The sequence below is a fragment of the Hibiscus syriacus genome, unplaced genomic scaffold (assembly GCF_006381635.1).
Source record: "Hibiscus syriacus cultivar Baekdansim isolate YM2019G1 unplaced genomic scaffold, ASM638163v2 tig00110328_pilon, whole genome shotgun sequence".
NCBI classification, from domain to species: Eukaryota; Viridiplantae; Streptophyta; class Magnoliopsida; order Malvales; family Malvaceae; genus Hibiscus; species Hibiscus syriacus.
The window spans coordinates 2,278,351-2,299,880 of record NW_024062685.1 but is presented as its reverse complement, the minus strand read 5'-3'; the positions used below and the strand labels follow the sequence as shown (position 1 = coordinate 2,299,880).

At 35.1% G+C, this 21,530-nt stretch overlaps 1 protein-coding gene and 1 pseudogene across 2 annotated transcripts; one reads left to right on the top strand and one right to left on the bottom strand.

The window, feature by feature from the left end:
• The first annotated feature begins 3,163 nt into the window (after positions 1–3,163).
• LOC120118464 (beta-glucosidase BoGH3B-like) lies at positions 3,164–8,232 on the top strand. 2 transcript variants are annotated; one of them, XM_039138493.1, is made up of 12 exons: positions 3,164–3,238; positions 3,432–3,648; positions 4,275–4,479; positions 4,737–4,827; positions 4,958–5,103; positions 5,512–5,755; positions 6,082–6,186; positions 6,323–6,505; positions 6,735–6,939; positions 7,032–7,524; positions 7,796–7,875; positions 7,964–8,232. In XM_039138493.1, exons 2-12 carry the CDS (start codon positions 3,432–3,434, stop codon positions 7,969–7,971), a joined length of 1,977 nt encoding a protein of 658 aa, XP_038994424.1. In that variant the 5' UTR covers positions 3,164–3,238; the 3' UTR covers positions 7,972–8,232. The 2 variants fall into 2 exon arrangements, with proteins under 2 accessions (XP_038994424.1, XP_038994423.1); XM_039138492.1 differs by lacking the exon at positions 7,964–8,232 and having other exon boundaries at positions 7,796–7,957.
• A 644-nt stretch (positions 8,233–8,876) lies between these two features.
• LOC120118465 lies at positions 8,877–19,772 on the bottom strand (annotated as a pseudogene).
• Between the last annotated feature and the right edge of the window lie 1,758 nt (positions 19,773–21,530).

The window sequence follows — 21,530 nt, the reverse complement described above, 5'->3', positions numbered from 1 at the left end:
AGCAAGTAACGTCCAACGATTATGGAGAGGGGTGTGCATCGTTGAACGACGTTTGAGAAAATATAACATGAAACGTGAGCTATGGGCAGACCATAGACTTCTGGAGAGACCCTTGGGTCAAAGGAATAGCCCCCCTCATAGCGTACGTCCCTCCATAAAGTACTCACAATTTAGAGATGGTGAGAGTGTCGGGAATGGCAGACAACAAAGGCGGACACAACAGCAAAACTGTGTGCATCAGCGTTTTTAGCTGCCTTTTGAGAGTAAACGTTATTAACTTTAAACATATAGCGGTGTTTATATTCTAAACTTTAAACATATAGCGACGTTTATATTCTAAACGCCATAAGATGATAATTTTAGCTGTGTTTTTATACAAACGTCACTGAGTAGTACCTTAGCGGCGTTTTTATACAAACGCATTAGCAGCGTTTTTTTACAAACGCCGCAATAGAATTCATCAATAATGATATTTTTTCAACAAACGACGCAACATAGTAGTATTTTAACGGTGTTTTAATATAAACACTATAATAGGGTTCATTCATAGTGACATTTTTCAAGAATAACGAAACATAGTTGTACTTTAGCGACATTTTTTACAAACACTACAATAGTTCAATGCTTTAACGGCGTTTGGGTTTAAAAACGTTGTAAATTTTAAAAGTTTTATCTCCCTAACCCTTCCACCCGATCTCACTTTTTATTTTCCCTAACATTTTCTACTCCCCCGTCGTTTGCAAAGAACCAACAAATTTGTTGTTGATTGGAGTCGTTCAACGCCGTCGTGACCTTCACTGCCATGCCCATCACGATCCCGTCGTTGTTCCGAGTATCACTGCCACCGTTAGACGCCGTCGTGGCCTCTCTATCACCGTTGAGGTAATTTTTAAATTTCGAAATTTGAATGGTGTTCGTGTTTTCAAGAATTAGTTGGATCATTAATTTTAAAAAATATATGTTTTTGTTAAGTTACCCTCTACGTACGTCTTGATTCTGCGTTGAATCGCTTTTGTGACCATTTATTGTCTGGTACTTACCTTAATGGCAGTGCTTTCATTCGTCCATTACTAAGAAACGGTGCAAGTATGTTGCTTTTGCTTCAATGTAATCTGGGAGTTTATCTTTAGCTTCAGTAATGTCATTGTTCTAATATTTCTAATTTTATTCATTGGTTGTCTTTATATCAAGACAAATGTTCTTATTTGCACATGATTCAGGTTGAAATAGTAGATCAATTCGGTGTAATCTTTCTTCTTTTTGCTTTAGGCTTGGAGTTTTCAATAACAAAGGTTTTCTCATTGCCTGGTCCTTCCATATTATGTTCATCCCCTTTATTCAATAATATTAACCTTGTAACGCATCTTGTAACTTCGTGTTGTTCGAGCAGTTGCTGTCCTTGGAGGCCTTCTCCAAAATTTTCTATTCGGTGTAATATTCTTGTTGTTCATCCGATTGTTGTTTTGGGCTGTGTCATGAATTGTGCAATTTTCCTGCGGTTGTGACAGGACCCCTTCATTTGTTTGTTCAATTAGGAATGTGGGCATAAGTGTTGTTTTTTTATTGGAGAATATATGCAATTTTACTTTCTTTTTTCATTTTTTCGCTAGTATTATAGTGTTTTCCTTCCCTTTTACTCAAATTATTAGCTATGAGTTTTTTTGCAGTTATGTGGAGGTAAACCTTTAGAAGGGGTTTTTGTTGGTGCATTCTTGTCTGTCTTCTACAATAGTGGTAATCTTCTATGAACTGCGTTGTTACTGAGAACTTAAATACTAAATCCTTTTACTATTTCACGGTTCACATATATCTTTAGCTAGTAGGGTAGTATCTCTCTCAATTTTGATTGAGAAGTGCTTGTTCAAGGAATTAATTATGCAAAATTTGGTGTTCCATATACTAGTTTATTTTCATGCTTGTCATGAATGGTTTGTATACGATTCCAGATTTTGAAATTTTTAACGGAAAGGAATAGTTTAAGTGCCCTTCATGATCAGGTGACAATTGGTACTCTTATCCTATAGGTACTTATTTTTTTGGTCGCGACATCAGTTAAAAGAATATTTACTTGACTTGAGCGTATATGCTTAGCCAGCATGAAATTTTTAACTATCATGGTTTTATTTACTTGACTTGAGCCTAGATGCTTAGCAAGCATGATATTTCTTGAGCGTAAATGCTTAGCAAGCATGATATTTTGAACTATCATGGGTTTGCGGGACTGTGCTGTGGGCTTGCAGTTTGTTTTTGTAACCATTTCTTGTTCGGCACTTCCCTTAATGGCAATGCTTGCATTCGTAACAGTTACAGTTACAGTTCAAAGTAAATGGGTAAATTGAACGGTTAAAAACAAAATATAAGAAAAAAAGATGATTAAACTATTATATTAAAACTATTTATTTATCTATGCTACTTTATTAAATCTTAAAATAAATAAATAATTCTTTCAAATAAAATAAAATAAATAAATAATTCTTTCAAATAAATTAAATAAATAATAAATACTGATAAAACTTATTATATTCAAATTTCATAAGTAGCACGAATTAAATAACTTCCGTGATAAAAGAATTATTGTTATTCCTGATGACTCGGGTTCAAGCCCCGTAGATACCAGGAGTATGAGCGATCAATGTCGAAAGATCAAGAATTTATTTTTAAACAATTACTGTCTTGTACTTACTTCATATTAATAAAAAAAATCATAAGTAAAAAAAGCATTCCTAATATAAATTTATTGTATTTTAAAATGAAGTGTTTTTTTTTAATTTAGCTACCCTTACTTTATTTTATTATTATAATTTTTAAAATTTATTTTTATATAACTTCATTAATTTGATTGATGTCAGTTGACTGAAGACGTTGATATTATTTAATAATAATACGGATTATAAATAATATTTAATTTTATACATCTAAATTATACTAGATTCAAATGGGTATAAAATTTTCTATTCAACCGATCCGATTTCCATTCCATGTTTTTATCCACAAGAGGTGAATGAAATAGTAATTAATAATAAAATAATTTATTTTTATTTTAAATATATAAAAGGAAAAACACAAAAGAAACCGTCCCCACTCCCTTTCAATAATTTATTTATTCTCTCTCAAATAAAAAATAAAAACTTTGCAGCATTTTCTCACTTTCCAAAAGCATAAATTAAAGGCGCTTTCACTGATTCATTACTTTCTGGTGCTCTGTGCTGAAAAGGGTATCATTATTTCGCTTTCATATGTAAGATTTCCTTCTCTTTTTCCTCCCTTTTTTAAGGCAATGTAGTAGTAGCTGTTGTGTTCTTGGTTTCTTAAGTTAAGCTGCTAATGAGGTTGCTTGTCTCTCATCGATCTTGTTTGGATGCCGATAAAACTTCAATAGCGTACAATGTTCATCGTCTCTGAAATACTGGGATTTTTGTTCTTTTTTCTAGATGGGGATGAGTTTTGTGAAGCTGGTGCCGGTGGGGGTTTTATGGTTGGCAATGGTGGTGGGAGCCGAGTATGTCAGTTACAAAGATCCCAAGCAACCAGTAGCTGTTAGAGTTAAGGATCTGATGTCCAGAATGACGTTAGCTGAGAAGATTGGTCAAATGACCCAGATTGATCGAAGTGTTGCTACTGAACAGATAATGAGAGATTACTCCATTGGTAATAGTTTTCACCTTCATTTTTCGTAGTTTTTTATCCTTTGTTTTAGTTCTGATCACGGTGTCTAGCAATGATTCTTACCTCTCTTTTTTTTTTGTAGCCTCTGGTTATTGTTTGTTGATGGGTTCAGCCCCAACTTTTATACAGTTACCTTGAATAAATTAGTGTTTGATACTATTTTACCACATATAGAAAGTAATATACATTTTGTATTATATAATCATAGTTTTATTGCTTTTAGCTATTGTTTGGTATACTTATAGTGGCAATCTTTAAATGCCTTTTTTTGTTCATTTTCCTATTATCTTTACCCTTCATTTTGATCTAAAATACAGATGTTTGATGTTCGGATATGGGTATGGTCCTCGATCTATATATATATATATACATGGTCATTGCATGCGTACAAGTAGAGACATATTAGAGACAATGTGATTAGGAGTTTGCATTCTCTTTGAAGTAACAATGTTATAGACATATTTGGATATGAATATAGGGTATCCTCCAAATATATGAAGAAATATCTTAGAAAAAATAGAGCGTACCTGTTTCTGGAACTCAACTGCAAGCCCGGATATCACAGGTTAATGGTCAATAATTGACGGCATTTTCTTTTTCTTGCACAGGGAGTGTGTTAAGTGGTGGTGGGAGTGAACCGCTTCCAAAGGCTAGTGCCCAGGACTGGATCAATATGGTTAATGCTTTTCAGAATGGATCTCTGTCTAGTCGTTTAGGAATTCCGATGATTTATGGAATTGATGCTGTTCATGGACACAACAATGTTTATAATGCTACAATATTTCCACATAATGTGGGGCTCGGAGCCACCAGGCAAGCATAGCTTTTGATTTGATTTCTGCTTGTGCTTTTGGCATTGTTTAACCTTCCATTCTTTAGTTGAAAGCTTAGAATTCATGTTTCAACAAAAGCAATAAAAAGGACAACATAAGTTCAAAAGTGAACTCCATTCGAGAAACCTATTATTTTCCTGAAAGGAAGGATAGAGTTGAGCTTTTGTTTCTCTCCAGTTCAAAAGTAAACTCCATTCGAACAAATATCTACATCTTATAACTACTATGGATATGCAGAGATCCAGAGCTGGTGAAGAAGATTGGTGCTGCAACTGCTCTTGAAGTGAGAGCTACCGGGATTCCTTATGTCTTTGCTCCATGCATTGCGGTAATTCATGTTCTTTTTTTTAAGATCACACTGTTGCATCCAGTAATTTCTTCAACTTTTTTATGATGCATTCTGCATTTGAACTCTCCGCATAAGAATACAACTTTTTTTCTTTACATTGTCTTTATAGGTATGTAGAGATCCAAGGTGGGGTCGGTGTTATGAAAGCTACAGTGAGGATCCTAAAGTTGTGGAACAGATGACAGATATCATACTTGGGTTGCAAGGAGATCTTCCTTCCGGTTTTCGCCAGGGGGTTCCTTATGTGGGTGGAAAGTATGAAACTTGACCAAGTTAACATACTTCTTGTTGTATAATTGTATATAATCTTTAGAATTCCATTGTTAATGGTGCCAATATAGAGGAGTCAGTCTTCTAAGTGGTATTTTTTAGTGCCATGGATTTTCTTATTTTCCCTTTCGCTCCTCATAATATTATTACAATTCAAAATCAAGTGATCCAGACAAGTACATATATTCAGTTTTGCATTACTTTCCCTTTTCATTCGTCTTCGATGCTCCACGATTTTTATGGTTTATCTAGTTTTCTTGTTATTCCCTTATAGTACGAAGGCTTATGTTTGATACGGCATCACTAATGATGTCTCAATATTATATGCTGTGTATATAATATGCTGCGTCCCATCTTGTTTTCCCTCTTTATTCTGTTCTTCGGTTCTGTCAGGGACAAGGTTGTGGCTTGTGCTAAGCACTTTATAGGCGATGGCGGGACAACTCTGGGCATCAATGAAAATAACACTGTGATTGACATGCATGGGTTGCTTAGCATGTACATGCCTGCCTATGCTCAATCTATTATCAAGGGCGTCTCGTCAGTTATGGTTTCCTACTCTAGCTGGAATGGACAAAAGATGCATGCAAACCGTGAGCTAATTTCTGGTTTCCTCAAGAACACTCTTAAGTTTAAGGTTGTGCCTTGTTACAGCTCTTAACCGGTAACAAAAATTTGCAAATTTAGAACGTAAATGATTTTTTATAATATTGGACTCTGTTCTCATGTTTGGTCCTTGATATTACTATCAATGCTCTTAACAGCTAATCACATTGCACGTTCATTTTCATCACTTCAAAAGCAGACATTCATTCCTCATATGCATTGATATATATACATACTACCCTAAACAAAGAAATGTTGACATTGTGCTATGATTGCATTCGTTTCCATCAGTAGTACTCACCTATAGCTATACTTGATATGTTCCTGTTAACATGAGTTGTTTTGATGGATTTTCAGGGTTTTGTAATATCAGATTGGCAGGGAATAGACAGGATCACCTCACCACCGCATTCGAACTATACATACTCTGTTCAAGCAGCGATTCAAGCTGGTATCGACATGGTTAGTAGCTTCTGTATAGACCTGGTTCAGATAAAATTGAAGATAACTGCTTTCTTGCACTAATTTAGTGTAAACTTGAATCTTGGTAGTATGAATGCATTCTAAGACTTGGAGTCTTGTGATTTGTGTTCTGCAGGTCATGGTCCCCTACAACCTTACCGAGTTTGTAGGTGATCTAACCGAGCTAGTGAATAGTGAAGTTATTCCGATGGATCGTATTGACGATGCGGTGCAAAGAATTCTGCTAATCAAATTCACCATGGGTCTCTTTGAGAACCCTATGGCTGATTTTAGTCTAGTTCCTGAGCTCGGAAGCCAGGTTAGTTAAGCATATCATAACATGCAAGATTATTTTCATCTATTTCCAGTTTCTTCAGATGTATAGATCTGAAAAATAATATACATTGCAGTGCTTTCTGTATACAAATAATTATTTGTTGGTCTTTCTAATCTTCTGTATATCGAGTAAACTGCTACGAGTCGTCGTCCAAGTGCTCTTTGTAAAAGTCGTATTCTATAAATGATTTGATATCACATTAATTACCAAGGAACATCGAGACTTGGCAAGGGAAGCTGTGAGAAAATCGCTTGTACTGCTGAAGAATGGGAAAGCTGGAAGTACTCCGTTACTGCCCCTGCCGAAGAAAGCTTCAAAGATCCTAGTTGGTGGCACCCATGCTGATAATTTGGGTTATCAATGTGGTGGGTGGACAATTAATTGGCAAGGATTTCATGACAATAACGCTACAAGGGGTATGCTTTACTTTATTCATCTTTCGAGAGACTGGCCAGCTTACAAGTTTTCAATTGCAATAAATTTACTAATAATTTTCTTGCATGACTAGGGACAACAATCCTTGGTTCCGTAAAATATACTGTTGATCAGAGTACTGAAGTTGTTTACCGTGAAAGCCCTGATGCCAACTTTGTGAAATCTAACAATTTTGATTATGCAATCGTTGTTGTTGGTGAGCCCCCTTATGCCGAGACCGCAGGCGATAGCACAAACCTTACGATGATAGAGCCAGGCCCGAGTATCATTAACGATGTCTGTGGAAATGTCAAGTGTGTGGTGGTTTTGATTTCAGGCAGACCCATCGTGATTGAACCATATGTTCCTGCTATTGATTCCCTAGTGGCAGCGTGGTTACCCGGAACTGAAGGCCTAGGTGTGACCGATGTCCTTTATGGGGACTATGGATTCAGCGGAAAACTTCCGAGAACATGGTTCAAAAACGTAGATCAATTACCGATGAATGTTGGGGATTCACACTATGATCCGCTCTTCCCCTTTGGATTCGGACTTAAAACAGATACAAGCACGAGCATTGTGGCAAGGTATTCTCCGTTACTTATATTTTGATAACAATTCATGCATGCATATGAGAACTTCCTACCGGTGACTGAAATGTCTCGGTTGGCCTTATCAGGCCCCTATGCAGTACGTCCTGCGTTAGCATGCAGGTTTCAATAAACTGCAGAACTTCTGGCTAATCAGAATCTTTACTAAAATTCGAGTCAAGAAAAACAAAAACAACAGTTTTGGAACGACTTTCTGATTAATTGCATGTATGTTCCTTCCTTACATGGTTGGTGTTGTTATCTGCAGGTCAACATCATCTGTAGCTTCAATAAGGCCATGCTGGTTTATCCTGACGATAACCATAACTTTGAGTTTCTATTTCACAGGTAATATTCCGTGCTTTTGAACGTATTTCACTTTTAAAGCTTTATATGCATTCGAGTTATTGATGAACCGGCTCTACAAATTTTGCAGAGAAATAGCTAAATTAGTGAAAGTTCGATTTCGAAAACGACGATGGCCGAGGTGGTCGGATTCACTTGGATCCGAGGCTGGATTGGTTAAGGCATTGCTCAACATTTTATGATCTCAAAGCACTGCCAAAGGTGATGGTAGTAGCAGTTTCAGCCATTCTCAATTGTGGAAACCATTGGTGTTTTGAACTTTTTATCAACCAATGTACTGAATCACCTTTATGTTGCAACTTTTATTTATTTAAATTACTTGAAATTTACTTTGTTACATTTATTTCTTGCAATTTTGTCTTTTATTTTTTAGATGATTTGAGATTTTTTTTTTTTTTTGCTAAATGTTTTTGCAGTCAAGGATTCCCGAATTGGGATGATAACAATTCCATTTGGTTCGAGTTTGAAAAAGAAAAATTACAACTAATAAATATGCAATGGTTTTAGGGTTTCCCCCCTAATTATATGCTTAAATCACTTTACGAATGTTGTAACAGTAATCACATACTTTAAGTAATTTATTATGCGTTCAATATATTTATGCTATTGATATAGGTACCTAAATGGTTGTAACAGTAACGTAATTTATCATGTGTTCAACATATCTATAAATATAGGTAAGAGAATATGAGTCCAAATACATTGAAAGTTTAGTTTTAAAATAATCTTACACGTGTAACCAACACTCATGAATACAACATTTACGACCAAAAGTTTGAGAAGTGAACATATGTGGAATAATGTAATATTTATTATTTATAGTTTAATAAAATATTTAACGTGATATCTATATTTTTAAAATATTTAATGTGACATCACTTTAAAAACATTTAATGTAGTATATTTGAATTATTGTTACGTATTATTATGATATCTGTGAATTTTTATCGACTGATTTTATCGTTTTCTCCAATCACATTTAACAGTCCTGAGACAAGAAAGAAACCAAATTACATGGGGAGGTAGCAGGCTAGAGAAACCAAACAGATTGGTCTTTTGCTTCCAAACCATCCAGCCATGACTGATGTATGTGCATCCATGTGAAGGATTCTTCAGCCTGCTGAAACCCAGGATGAAATAGCTATTAGTCATGTTGCTATGTCTTTCTTCAAGTGTTTGTATCTAATATGTGCCTAATACACAAATCTGAACATGGGTATAAAACCCCACATCGAGGATATACCCCTATATCTAACACTCGCATCCGAATCCAAGTAACATAGGCTATTAGAAAAACTAACCCCGAAGTGAATAAGTTATTGAAGGGGAGAGGGTATACCTTTGTAGTCAGTAAGACTGTTGTAAGACAGAAATATCTTTCCTCACCTGGAAGGATGATTAAGAAACAGTTAATAAGAAAATGGTTAATAAATTTATAAAAAATAATAAACAGAGAGCCCGAGCTTAACTCTTGCAGAAAAGGAAAGGGTATACATATAATGAATTGAAAGGTAGGTTGTTGGCCTACTAACAATTTTCATGAATATATGAAAACTATTTCCTGGGGGCTCTGCTTACATGCAGGCTCCAAATTAAAATGTTGATCAACGTTCTTGTTTTACAGGTTATAAAGCATCACAAACAGTAAAACAATGGCACTCTGTTTATGGTACTCCAATTCTCGATATCTATTAAAGAATCTATAACCCGCATTCATATCTGGCACATATTTGGATATGAGTATGGGATATGAACCTTCAAAGACAATCACATCCAAATTCAAATAACAAAGAAAAAAAAATGCTAAGATAAACTTATATGGGTTAAAAGCCTATTTGGTTGATATGGAATAAGACTGAGATTATAAAAATTTAGATCAAACAATCTTACCAGTTAACTCCCATTTATCAAACTTCACAAGCCATGCATCTGAACCAATTTGCGATGTTAAAACGCGATCCAGCCAAATTTGATATTGTTTTCCTTGTTTATCCCCATATAATCTTTCCATCATATCTGTGCACTTGTTCATTCGTTGCTCGGTCCCACAGGGATGGACAAAAGTACCTAATGGATACTAGAGAGAAAAGTGGTGATCAAATTAACTGGAAGCAGTGCAACAAACATAAATGAGACATCACAAATTATTTGAATTCGGCTATAAATAATTTCGAATTCAGTTCGATCATCTTCAAGTTGAGCTTGAGCAAGCTGAGTTCGAGTAGGTCATGAGTCAAATTGAGCTTTCTTGCTTTTAATATATATATATATATTAGATTATTATTGAAAACTAAAAATCAAGTTCAATCACAAATAATCAAGCATGAGAGTTGAGATAATTCTTTTACCAAATAAAATTAGTCTAATCAAGTGAGAGATTGAGCAGTTTGATCTTTTTCTCAGATTGAACGCAAGTAGCTTGGTATAAGGATGTTATCCTCTGAGAAATCTCCAAATATATAAAAATTTGGGGAAAAGAATTCAATGTACTCATGTCGAACATATATCCATGATGGACACTCACGTCCAAGTAACATAGCTAGACTAACATATCTATAAACATAGATATCCACGCAGATATTTTCAGTTTAATGCAAATCATAGCTAGAGATGGTAGGGTTCAATATCTATATTTCTTGAAGTATTTGTATCCAAGTAATTGCTTTAAAATTCAAATCCATTTTATTATTCACATTAAATCCAAGGGTTACTAACTAAACTCAAATAACATCAATATGCTAGATATTGGAATCAGCTACATTTGATTTATTGAGTAAGAACAAATTTAAAAAGTACCACAAATAATATCTGAATCCATTATCAAGAAAACAAAAATAAATTCTAGTTATGTCTGCATCTGCTTCGAATATTAATATATCTGAATCCAAATATTATTCAAATTCTATAGAAAAATGATTTAAATTGATACTATCTATTATTATCCTAATTTGTAGCAAAAAAAAAAAAACACTGAAAGGGAAGAGAAAGAAGACATACAAAGCTTGATTTAAGATTCTGCAAAATCTGGTCAAACTTCTCGACTTCAGCACGTCGTTGTCGCTCATAAAACAAATAGAAATTCATAACCAGGGCCGAAAACATTTACACTGCATTTCCCAAAGTCTTTGATATCTCTGGGAGACACATTTGGACCCAGAGTGAATTTTCCAATGGCTTGTATTATTCCGGATGCACATCTCTAGAATGGATTATGTTGGGATTGTTTTTTGCATTTTCAGCATGCCACTGTAATAATTCTTCTTGTGAATTGCTAACCTGAACAGTAGAAACAAAAATAGGTTGAAAGCTGCTAAGCCGTGATCAGTTCAGTCTGGTTTTGATTGAAATTTGTGGTTTCGATTTTCTTGGTTTTTGTTTTCCTGAGCTGTATGCATACCATCACGCCATATACTTCAGGAATGGTCAATAATTCAGCATCATTTCCAGAGTCACCACAAACAAGCGAATTAAGTGGAATTCTTCCGCTAGCTTTAAACTTTCTTAGCAAATATGCAAGCGCTTGTCCTTTTCCTGCACCTTTTGGTAATATATCCAAAGCTGCCCCATTGCTATAAATTATTTTAACATCTAGCTGCAAAAAGAAGAAACTAAGATCCAAAATCATTTATGAGAAAAGCACTGTGTTCAGATTCTTTATTTTTCATTAAATATTTGTTCTTAACATAGTCAACACATGGGATTGGAGGTCATATCGTCATATTGACGTGTCGTATATGATTATCAAATAGGCCAAAAAAAACAAAGTATAGGGTAACAATGTTCATGAGCAGGGCTACCCGGCTAGGTTACGGCCTGAAAAATTTTCAAAGCCATTATCGATCCCATTCAAGCTAGGCCAAAATAACCCATTTTACTATTCAAAATTTAATAATATAGCTAAATATAATAATTATTTCCAGAACAAGCTTTCTCCTGCAAAAATTATTATCTCATAATCAAGAATCTTTCATTAAGAAGAAAGATACAATCTCACCTTATGTTTTTCTAGACATTCTGAAAGTGCCTTGATTACTTCTGATGAATTAGGCTTCTCCAAGAAACAGCTAACCTTGTGAGGTCATTGCTGGGTATCTGACTGAAAAAGAAACATGAAATCCTTAGCCATCATAATGCTTGTTATTTACCTCTACATTACTCAAACTCAAATGTGTATATCATATATGTATTCGATATAGGTATACCTCTTTATCTAAAGTTTTTCCATATATTATGTCCTCATGTATTGGACACGAGAACTTAAAAAATATAGAGAGAGAAAGAGCAATACAGAATTTCCATCTGCACTTGATTAACTATAACTAAATTTTTACAACTATATTATTCTAACTCTTCATTTTTCTTTAAGTATTATAACAAACTATACGTTCGGCATATATCCGGATATGGATATAGCAAGTATATAACTCTTCAAATACATGAAAAAAATTTAACTTACTTGTGCCAAACTGACGCAAGAGCTTCTTTATGTTTTGGATGGTTAAGATTATAAGTTTCCTTTATGTTTTAAATCTAGTGCTAAGATTAATATTATCTTTGTAACCCTAGTATAAATAAGCTGTAAAAATATTACAGCCACAATTTATCATTAATACTTTCTTTGAATTAATAGAAAAACTAGAGGTTTTTTACAACCCTAAGTTTTCTTGAGTTCCATCTTCTTTTCCGTTTGTATTTTAGTCATAATTCTTTTGATTGCTGCTGCTTTTTCTTCTTAACCACATCACAAACACGTACTCATATTCAATATACACATTATACAAATTAGAATAATGTAGGTCAACAATGTGAACTCAAATATAATATAAGCTGAACTCCTGCACTTTTTTATTCAAAATTGTCGAAAATCACTTCCAATAAAATATTTTCTTTGAAGGCAAAATGAATTTCATTAGAGAAAAAAAAGTCTTCCAAACTAATGGGAGAATAAAAAATGATACAAATAAAACTAAATCCAAAGACAAATTAGTTGTTAACAAAAATGGCCAACATGAGAAAGCAGTTCAAATCAATGTTGTTCCAAAATCTAATTGAAATATCTGTATTCAATATTTATGTTCAATATATTTTCAAATATAGGTATGAGAATGTTATGATTTAGGATAGAAGAATTTTCTAGGGATTTAAGAAATAGAAGAAATAGGTACAGAAAATGTGCTCATTCATTCATTAGATAATTCTCAAAAGATGTGGTACAGTTTTATATATTAACAAGTACCCTACAGCTGGCAGTACAACCAAATAACAAAATAACTAACTCCCTGCTGACTCACCCATTTCAGCCCTTCCAACCCTCTGCTTAATATTAGATTCGTAAAACCCCAAATCCCACATGTGCCTATAATATTACTTAATTTGGGTTTAAATCCAATGGAGCCCAACTACACCCTTTACCCAAATGGACCCTGGCCCGTTGCTCCTCACCACGTAACCCACCTCCCATATCTACTTCAGCCTCAATCTCTTCAGGTAACTTCTCAATCCCTAATCTCTTCTCAATCCCTAATTCCTTTCGATCCTCCCCAATTGCTGCTGCTTCACTCCCAATTTTCTTCTTCGATATTTCCCCAAATCGATTTCTTCAAACCCTAACTCACCTTCTATTATGACAATACCCCCCATCAAACGATCCTTGTCCCAAGGATCAAAATCGGGAAATTGGTTCTGAAGAACCGAAGCATCTTCCCAAGTTGTGTCGTTTAATCCCATATTTGCCCACTGAACCACCACCTGAGGAATAGACTGATTCTGTCGTTTCACTATTCTTCTCTTCAAAACAGACGCTGGATAGATTTTTAATTGACCATCCGAAGCGACTTCTGGAGGATTCATCAAGATAAGTCGCTGCTTCCATATTCTTTTCTTCAATAAACTAATGTGAAACACCGGATGTAGTTTAGAATCTGGTGGTAATTCCAATTGATAGGCAACCTGACCAACCCTTTTCTGTATTTTGTAGGGACCGAAGTATCGAGCATCAAGTTTTAGATTTTTCCTTAAAGTGATGGATGTTTGACGATATGGCTGAAGCTTCAGGTAAACTTCATCCCCTACCTGAAATTCTCTGGCTGTTCTATGTTGATCTGAAATCTGCTTCATTCTATTACTAGCTTTAAGTAACTGCTCCCTTAGCAATGAATTTAATTGCTCTCTCTGTTGCATGACATCCTGTACTGCATCCATTCTAGAATCTGTTGACCATGTTACATTAAGGGCTTGATAACCGTATAAAGCTTTGAATGGTGTCATTCGAAGGGCAGTATGGTAATTAATATTGTACCACCACTCTGCCTGAGCTAATCATTTTGACCAAGTCTTTGGCTTTAAAAAACACATGCACCTCAAATATTGTTCAAGACATTGATTGAGCCTCTCAGTTTGGCCATCTATCTCAGGGTAATAGGCAGTACTGAATAATGTAGTGGTCCCCAACTGCTTCATTAATTCCTGCCAAAATAAACTAGTAAAAGATTGTCTCTGTCAAAAATAGCTACCTTAGGAGGACCATGTAATTTATAGACTTGATCAAGGTACACCCTAGCAACTTCCACCACTGTATAAGGATGAGCTAATGGCATAAAATGAGCATACTTGGTGAATTTATCAATCACCACCAAAATGCAATTGAACTTTGGTGAGGGTGGTAAACCCTCAATGAAGTCCATTATAATCACTTCCCAAGCATTATTAGGAATAGGAATAGGTTGTAATAATCCTGGCTTAGGAATATGCTCTATTTTGGTCCTCTGACAAACTTCACACTGCTGAATATGGTCTTGAATTAAAGTCTTCATTATTGGCCAAAAAAAAAAGACTTAATTCTTTGATAAGTAGCCTGAATACCTGAATGCCCTCCTTGTGGTGAATCATGTAGAGCCACAATAATATTCTGTCTCAACTCCCATTTTAGTAACTTCCAGTCTTGTATGCTGTCTGGTTGAATAACCAGAATAGGAATTTTTTTCTTGAGCTATAACATCATCTTCATAACTCTTTTCAATATCATTCATCTAAGTAGGGGTTATAATTGTGACTCCCATCTATAGAAATTCACCAGAATATGTTTGTTGTCTAGAGAGTGCATCTGCTACCTTATTAGACTTACACTTCCTATACTAAATGGTATAATCCAGCCCAAGCAACTTTGTAAGTCCTTTCTTCTGTATAGTTTTAGTTAACTTCTATTCTAGAAGATGTTTTAAAGGTTCATGGTCTGTCTTGATTACAAAAGAGCCACTCTCCAAATAATGTCTCTAATGAGAAACTGCTATCAAAATAGCCAAATATTCCTTCTCATAAATAGAAAGATCTGTATGTTTAGGACTCAAAGCCCTACTCAAATAAGCTATAGGTCTGCCTGCTTGAGATAGAACAACCCCAATTCCTTTAGAACTAGCATCAGTTTCTAAAAAAAAATTCTGATCAAAATTTGGAAAAGCCAACACTGGAGCTTCACACATAACTCTTTTTAATTTTTCAAAAGCCATTTTAGGTTCTGGGGACTAATGAAACCCTTTCTTCTTCAACATATTAGTCGAGGGTTTACTCAATTCTCCATACCCTTTAATAAATTTTCTGTAATACCCTGTTAAACCTAAAAATCCTCTCAAAGATTTCAAATATTTAGGTAAAGGCCACTGTTGCATAGCCTTTATTTTAGCAGGGTCAGTTCCTACTCCTTTAGCAGAAATTAGGTGTCCCAAATACTCCACCTGCTGCTGTCCAAAAAAGCATTTACTCTTTTTTGCATATAATCTATTCTTCAGTAGAATTTCCAACACCACTCTTAAATGCTTCTTATGCCCTGCCATACTATGACTCTAAATTAGAATATCATCAAAAAACACAAGAACAAACTTCCTTAAATATGCCCCAAACAGATCATTCATCAAAGCTTGAAAAGTAGCTGGAGCATTAGTAAGGCCAAAAGGCATAACTTTAAATTCATAATGCCCTTGGTGAGTCCTAAAAGCAGTTTTATGAATATCCTCTTCTTTAATTCTGATTTTCCAATAACCAGATCTTAAATCAATCTTTGAAAAGAAATTAGCCCCATGTAACTCATCCAATAAATCTTCCACTATAGGAATAGGAAATTTATTCTTAACTGTAGCAGAGTTAAGTTGCCTATAGTCCACACAAAACCTCCAAGTATCATCATTCTTTCTAACAAGTAAACAGGGAGAAGCAAAAGGACTTTTACTTACTTGTTTGGTAGAAGAGGATAACATTTGAGCAATCTGCTTTTCAACTTCAGTTTTATGATGATGAGCAAACCTATAGGGTCTTAAATTAACTGGTGGTGTCCCCTGTTTAAGAATAATGGCATGATCATGTTTTCTTCTAGGAGGCATTCCGTTTGGCTCCTCAAACACTTCTTGAAATTCCTGTAATAAGTCTTGTAAAAATAGAGGAATCATACTGTCCTCAGCTTCAGCACTCAACAAATAAATTTCCCCACTCACTTCAGTATCTTTTTCAACTAATTTCTGAAACTTCTCACCTGTAATAGGTCTTAGTACTGGTAACTTCTGAGTACCTTTTATCACCACAGTCTCCCCCTCCTTCTCAAAACTAATTGTCTTTGCCTTAAAGTCTATTAGTATAGGGCTAAATTCTTCCATCCAGTCCACCCCCAATACCATATCACTGCCTCCCAAAGATAATACTCTGAAATCATGCTGAAATTCATAACCTTGCATCTTCCAGCTCATCTTATTACTTTTTGCAGTACTAAAAAGTTTTTCACCATTAGCTACTGTTATAGATAAGGGTTGAGTCTGAACCACTTCCACCCCTTCCTTGGCCCATTTTAGGTGTCACAAAACTATGGGTGCTACCACTATCAATCAACACATTAATAGGTTTACTTCTGAAAAAACCTTGAATCCTCAAGGTAATATGTCCCACATTTCCTGTGATGGCATTAATAAAAATTTCAAATGCTTCTTTTGCTATTTCATCCCCCTCCTTTTGTTCACCTTCTATCATTTCCTGTTCAGCAGAGTCTTCTTCTTCTTCTTTCATGCAGTTTAACTGCCTGACTTTACACTGATGTCCTGGAATAAATTTTTCTCCACATTTAAAACACAAGTTATTGACTCTTCTGTATTCCAATAAACTCTGTTTGGTATTAGTAGTATGAGGAATTATCTTAGGGAAAAATCCCTTATTCCCACTGCTCTGTTGAATATTTGAGGGATTATAAGAAAAAAAATTGTTAGCAGATTTGTACTTCTTCCCTTCAATCTCATTAGCCAATTCATAAAGTTTTGCTTGTCTGTAAGCTTCAGATAAATTCTTGGGCTCTAACACCTTCACCTAATACTTTAATTCCTCCTTGAGACCACTAATGAAGCTGGAAACAAAATAAGTCTCCCCCAGATGCATGTTCTATTGCAATAAGTAGGGTCTTAGCTCTTTAAATTTTTCTTGATATTCCTCTACACTCCCCTTCTGCATCAACTTATTGAATTCTTCAATAATATCATAATAGTTTCTATCACAAAATCTGGGACATAAATCAACCTCAAATTCATGCCAAGTAACCCTATACTTCTGCATAATGTAACTATCAAACCAGGTTTCAGCCTTCCCAGCTAAATACATAGCAGCTATTTTCAGTTTCTGCTTCTCTGGTATTCCAAACAAATTAAAAAACTTCTGGCATTTCCTAATCCAGCCCCTGACATTATTACCATCAAACATTGGTAACTCCAATTTTGGTCTAGGTAACACAGAATTTGTATTACCAAAAGGGTTTTTACAGTAGTTTCTAGTGTCAACATGTTCATCTCCTCCCCCTTACTCTCACTAGAACTACCCAAAGGCTTTTCTTCTTGTAACTTCCGATTAAAAGATTGAGGACCAAAAATCCCCACAGGTTTAGAAGCTAATATCCCTGGTTCATTAGGTTGAAAAGTGTATTTTTCATGCTTACTAAGAACCGTAATTAAACATGGTGATTTACCTTCACTTTTTTTCTATTTTTCAGCTGCTCGTGGTTGACTCTTCACTGACTGAGGTGAATCTTTTTCCTCAGCTGCTTGATTAACCAGCTGTAGGATTCTCTGCAAATACCCTTTGTTTTCAGTCATTCCCTCTTCTAAGGTTTGTATCATCCATTCTAGCTCTTCTTTCTGTTCAGCCCATCAAAATGGTAAGGTCTCCTCCTTAACCTCCACTGTTGATTGTTCTGGTACCTTTGTGGTTTCAGCTTTTTGCATTTTTCTTGTCTTTCCCAACGTGAAAAATGATTTTAGATCACTAAAACTCAACTCTGATACTAATTGTTATGATTTAGGATAGAAGAATTTTCTAGGGATTTAAGAAATAGAAGAAATAGATACAAAAAATGTGCTCATTCATTCATTAGATAATTCTCAAAAGATGTGGTACAGTTTTATATATTAACAAGTACCCTACAGCTGGCATTACAGCCAAATAACAAAATAACTAACTCCCTGCTGACTCACCCATTTCAGCCCTTCCAACCCTCTGCTTAATATTAGATTCGTAATACCCCATATCCTACATGTGCCTATAATATTACTTAATTTGGGTTTAAATCCAATTGAGCCCAACTACACCCTTTACCCAAATAGACCCTGGCCTGTTGCTCCTCACCACGTGACCCACCTCCCATCTCTACTTCAACCTCAATCTCTTCAGGTAACTTCTCAATCTCTAATCTCTTCTCAATCCCTAATTCCTTTCGATCCTCCCCCAATTATTGTTGCTTCACTCCCAATTTTCTTCTTCGATATTTCCCCAAATTGATTTCTTTAAACCCTAACTCACCTTCCATCATGACAGAGAATATGGCCCTCTTGAGATCCTCTAAATAAATGAGTCGTTTTTTCAAAAATAATGGAAGACAAACGTATCAGACACATCTCTGTACCCAATGTTCATATGCCAAAACCCGAGAAGCTAAATAGCCTAATAATACATAATGAAAGCAACAACCACATTGGAAGTTTAAACAAGAATTGCAATATATGCTATTAGTTCAATTGAACTAGTTAAACAATTATCCCAAAATGTTAAGTTGATGAAAAAGATTGGATCCTTAGCAGTCATATACTCATATCCAAGTGAAAAATTCAAACATAGCCCTCATGAGAAACTTGGAATGTTATCAAGTTGTGTCGAGCTCAAACTAAAAGAATCTCGAGCTCAACTAGAAATTAGAAATTCAAAGCTTGACTTGATCTCAAGTGAGTTTCACTTTGAAAGTTCAATTTTGATTCGAGATAAAATAAACATAAGAGTTTATGTCCTAACTCGATTCTAACATTCGAGTCCAAATAATGTGGAACAATTAAATAACCTTACACCTAAAATAGAAACAAAAGCCAAATTGGCATTTTTCTAGAGAAAATAAAGAAAGAATAAAATAAACATACCTGAGGAATAAGCTGGGGAAACTTCGAAGCTTCCTGAAAAACAATATCTTTGTTTCAATTGAGATTCAAACATTGTTCCCAATCATAATCAGGCACCATCGATTCACCATAAGCAATCTCAATTCCCACTGACATTATCGTTATATCCAGGGTAAAAAGGGGCTTCTCCTTCTTCAGCTGTTTTTATATTGTCGGGAACCTTCCAGTGGAATACACCAGCAAATAAACCTGGCGGTAATAGGCTTCCCAAATGGAATTGAACCGAAGAAGGGACAAGTTTTCCAGATCTTCATGATCGACCTGGAAATTTTTTTAAAAAAAGAGTGAAGAAAATCACTTAAAATTCAGTCATTCTTACAATTTAGCTAACGAGGTTTCTTTTTTGGGGAATATCATAGTGAAATCAAGATCTGAAACTATCATGAGATGGGGAGGACCATTGAGACGATCCATCGCAGGTGTTGGTTACTTGTTTCACTGCAAACTCACTACATTTGGGAGAAGTTTTTGTTTAAAACGGGGGAAAATAGTGTTTAGGGGAGAAATTAGTATGGTTTTTCAATGAGTGTTCATAGACTGAGGAAATAAAAAAAAATAAAATTGAAAATGGAAGCAAGCAGGGAGAGGAGTCCATTAGAATCTTATGAGGACTTAAAAGTAGGGGTGTTAAAATCCGGTACCCAGGATTTCAGGTACTCGACGGATCCTCTGTAGTTGATTAGTCAGCCTGTGTCTCGGTTCGAATATTATGAATTCTTGAAAATTGGATACCCGAATTAATTTTACGGGTACATGTAATTTAGGTAAGAGAAAATAACCTTAGTGACCAAAAATGCCTTATAATATACGATTTTAACCAATTTTTTTTGGATTTGCCAAAATGACAAACTAAATCGCAATGCGATCGATAATTCGCAACGCGATCTCTGATATCGCAAATCAGTTTCCAGATTCGCAACGCGATTCTGACTATCGCATTGCGATTTCCCAAATTCGCGTTGCGATTTTCCTAATTCGCAATGCGAATACGTAAATCGCAACGCGAATTTGGAAAATCGCAATGCGATTACGTAAATCGCAATGCGAATACGTAAATCGCAATGCGAATACGTAAATCGCAATGCGAATACGTAAATCGCAATGCGAATCTGTAAATCGCAACGAGATTCTGACTATCGCAATACTGAATTTCAAATTCGCAACTCGATTTCTGAATTCGCAACAGGTTTTAATTTCGCAACACAAATGTTTTGGGTATATAACTACGCAGCAGCAACAACTCATAACCTAAATCCCTAAATCGCAACTCATTCCATCTCTATCTATCACTCTCTCCGGCGACATCCGTTCCTATATCCAACGACATCCTTCCCCATCCGACAACAGGTTTTAGTTTCGCAGCTCGTTTGTTTAGTAAATTAATTTACAATAATGAAATCATCTAATGTTGATCATGTTTGGATAAATTTGTGTTTTGAAGGGTCATGGGAGAATGTTCATGGTGTTTTATAATATATGCCTTTACCCATGAATCTTCAACTAAAACTGTCATTAAAAAAGTTAACTTATGAAACTCTAATGTTATGTGTTGCAAATAAATTGAATTTAGAGCCCCTAAGTGGATTTAGGCTATCTTATCAGAGAAATGGTAAAGTTTATTTGTTAACCGATAATGAAGATGTTAAACGATTCATTGCTTACATTAGTGTTTCAAGTGATGATGTTACATTGTATGTTGTTGAACCTAGAAGTAGTGAAGTTGGGTCAGTAGCGGGTAGTAATCAACTAAGTTTTTTAACCCCAGTTTATGGTGCTCAAAATTTAATGGTTCCACCACAATTTCATCACCAAGCAAATATTGTTTCACCACATTTCCAATACCAAACACAATCTCAAAACCCACAATCTTTCCCTAATCCAAATCCCAATCAACTTTCAGCACCAAATTCCGGTTTTCGTATTGACCAGTTAGACGATGATGAGCCAACAGAAAATATTGTGAGTACTAGTCAGTATTTGAAATTTGATCTTGGTCAATACCCGGACTTTGATCTTGGTCAATACTCGGATTTTGATGATTTTTCAGAAGAAGAAACAGACCCTGCGTGTAATGATTTTGATATTGGTCAATACCCGAATTTTGATGATGAAACAACTGTTGCTGAGGAAGATGTTGTTGATGATAATGAGGAGGAAGTTACGACCGTAAAT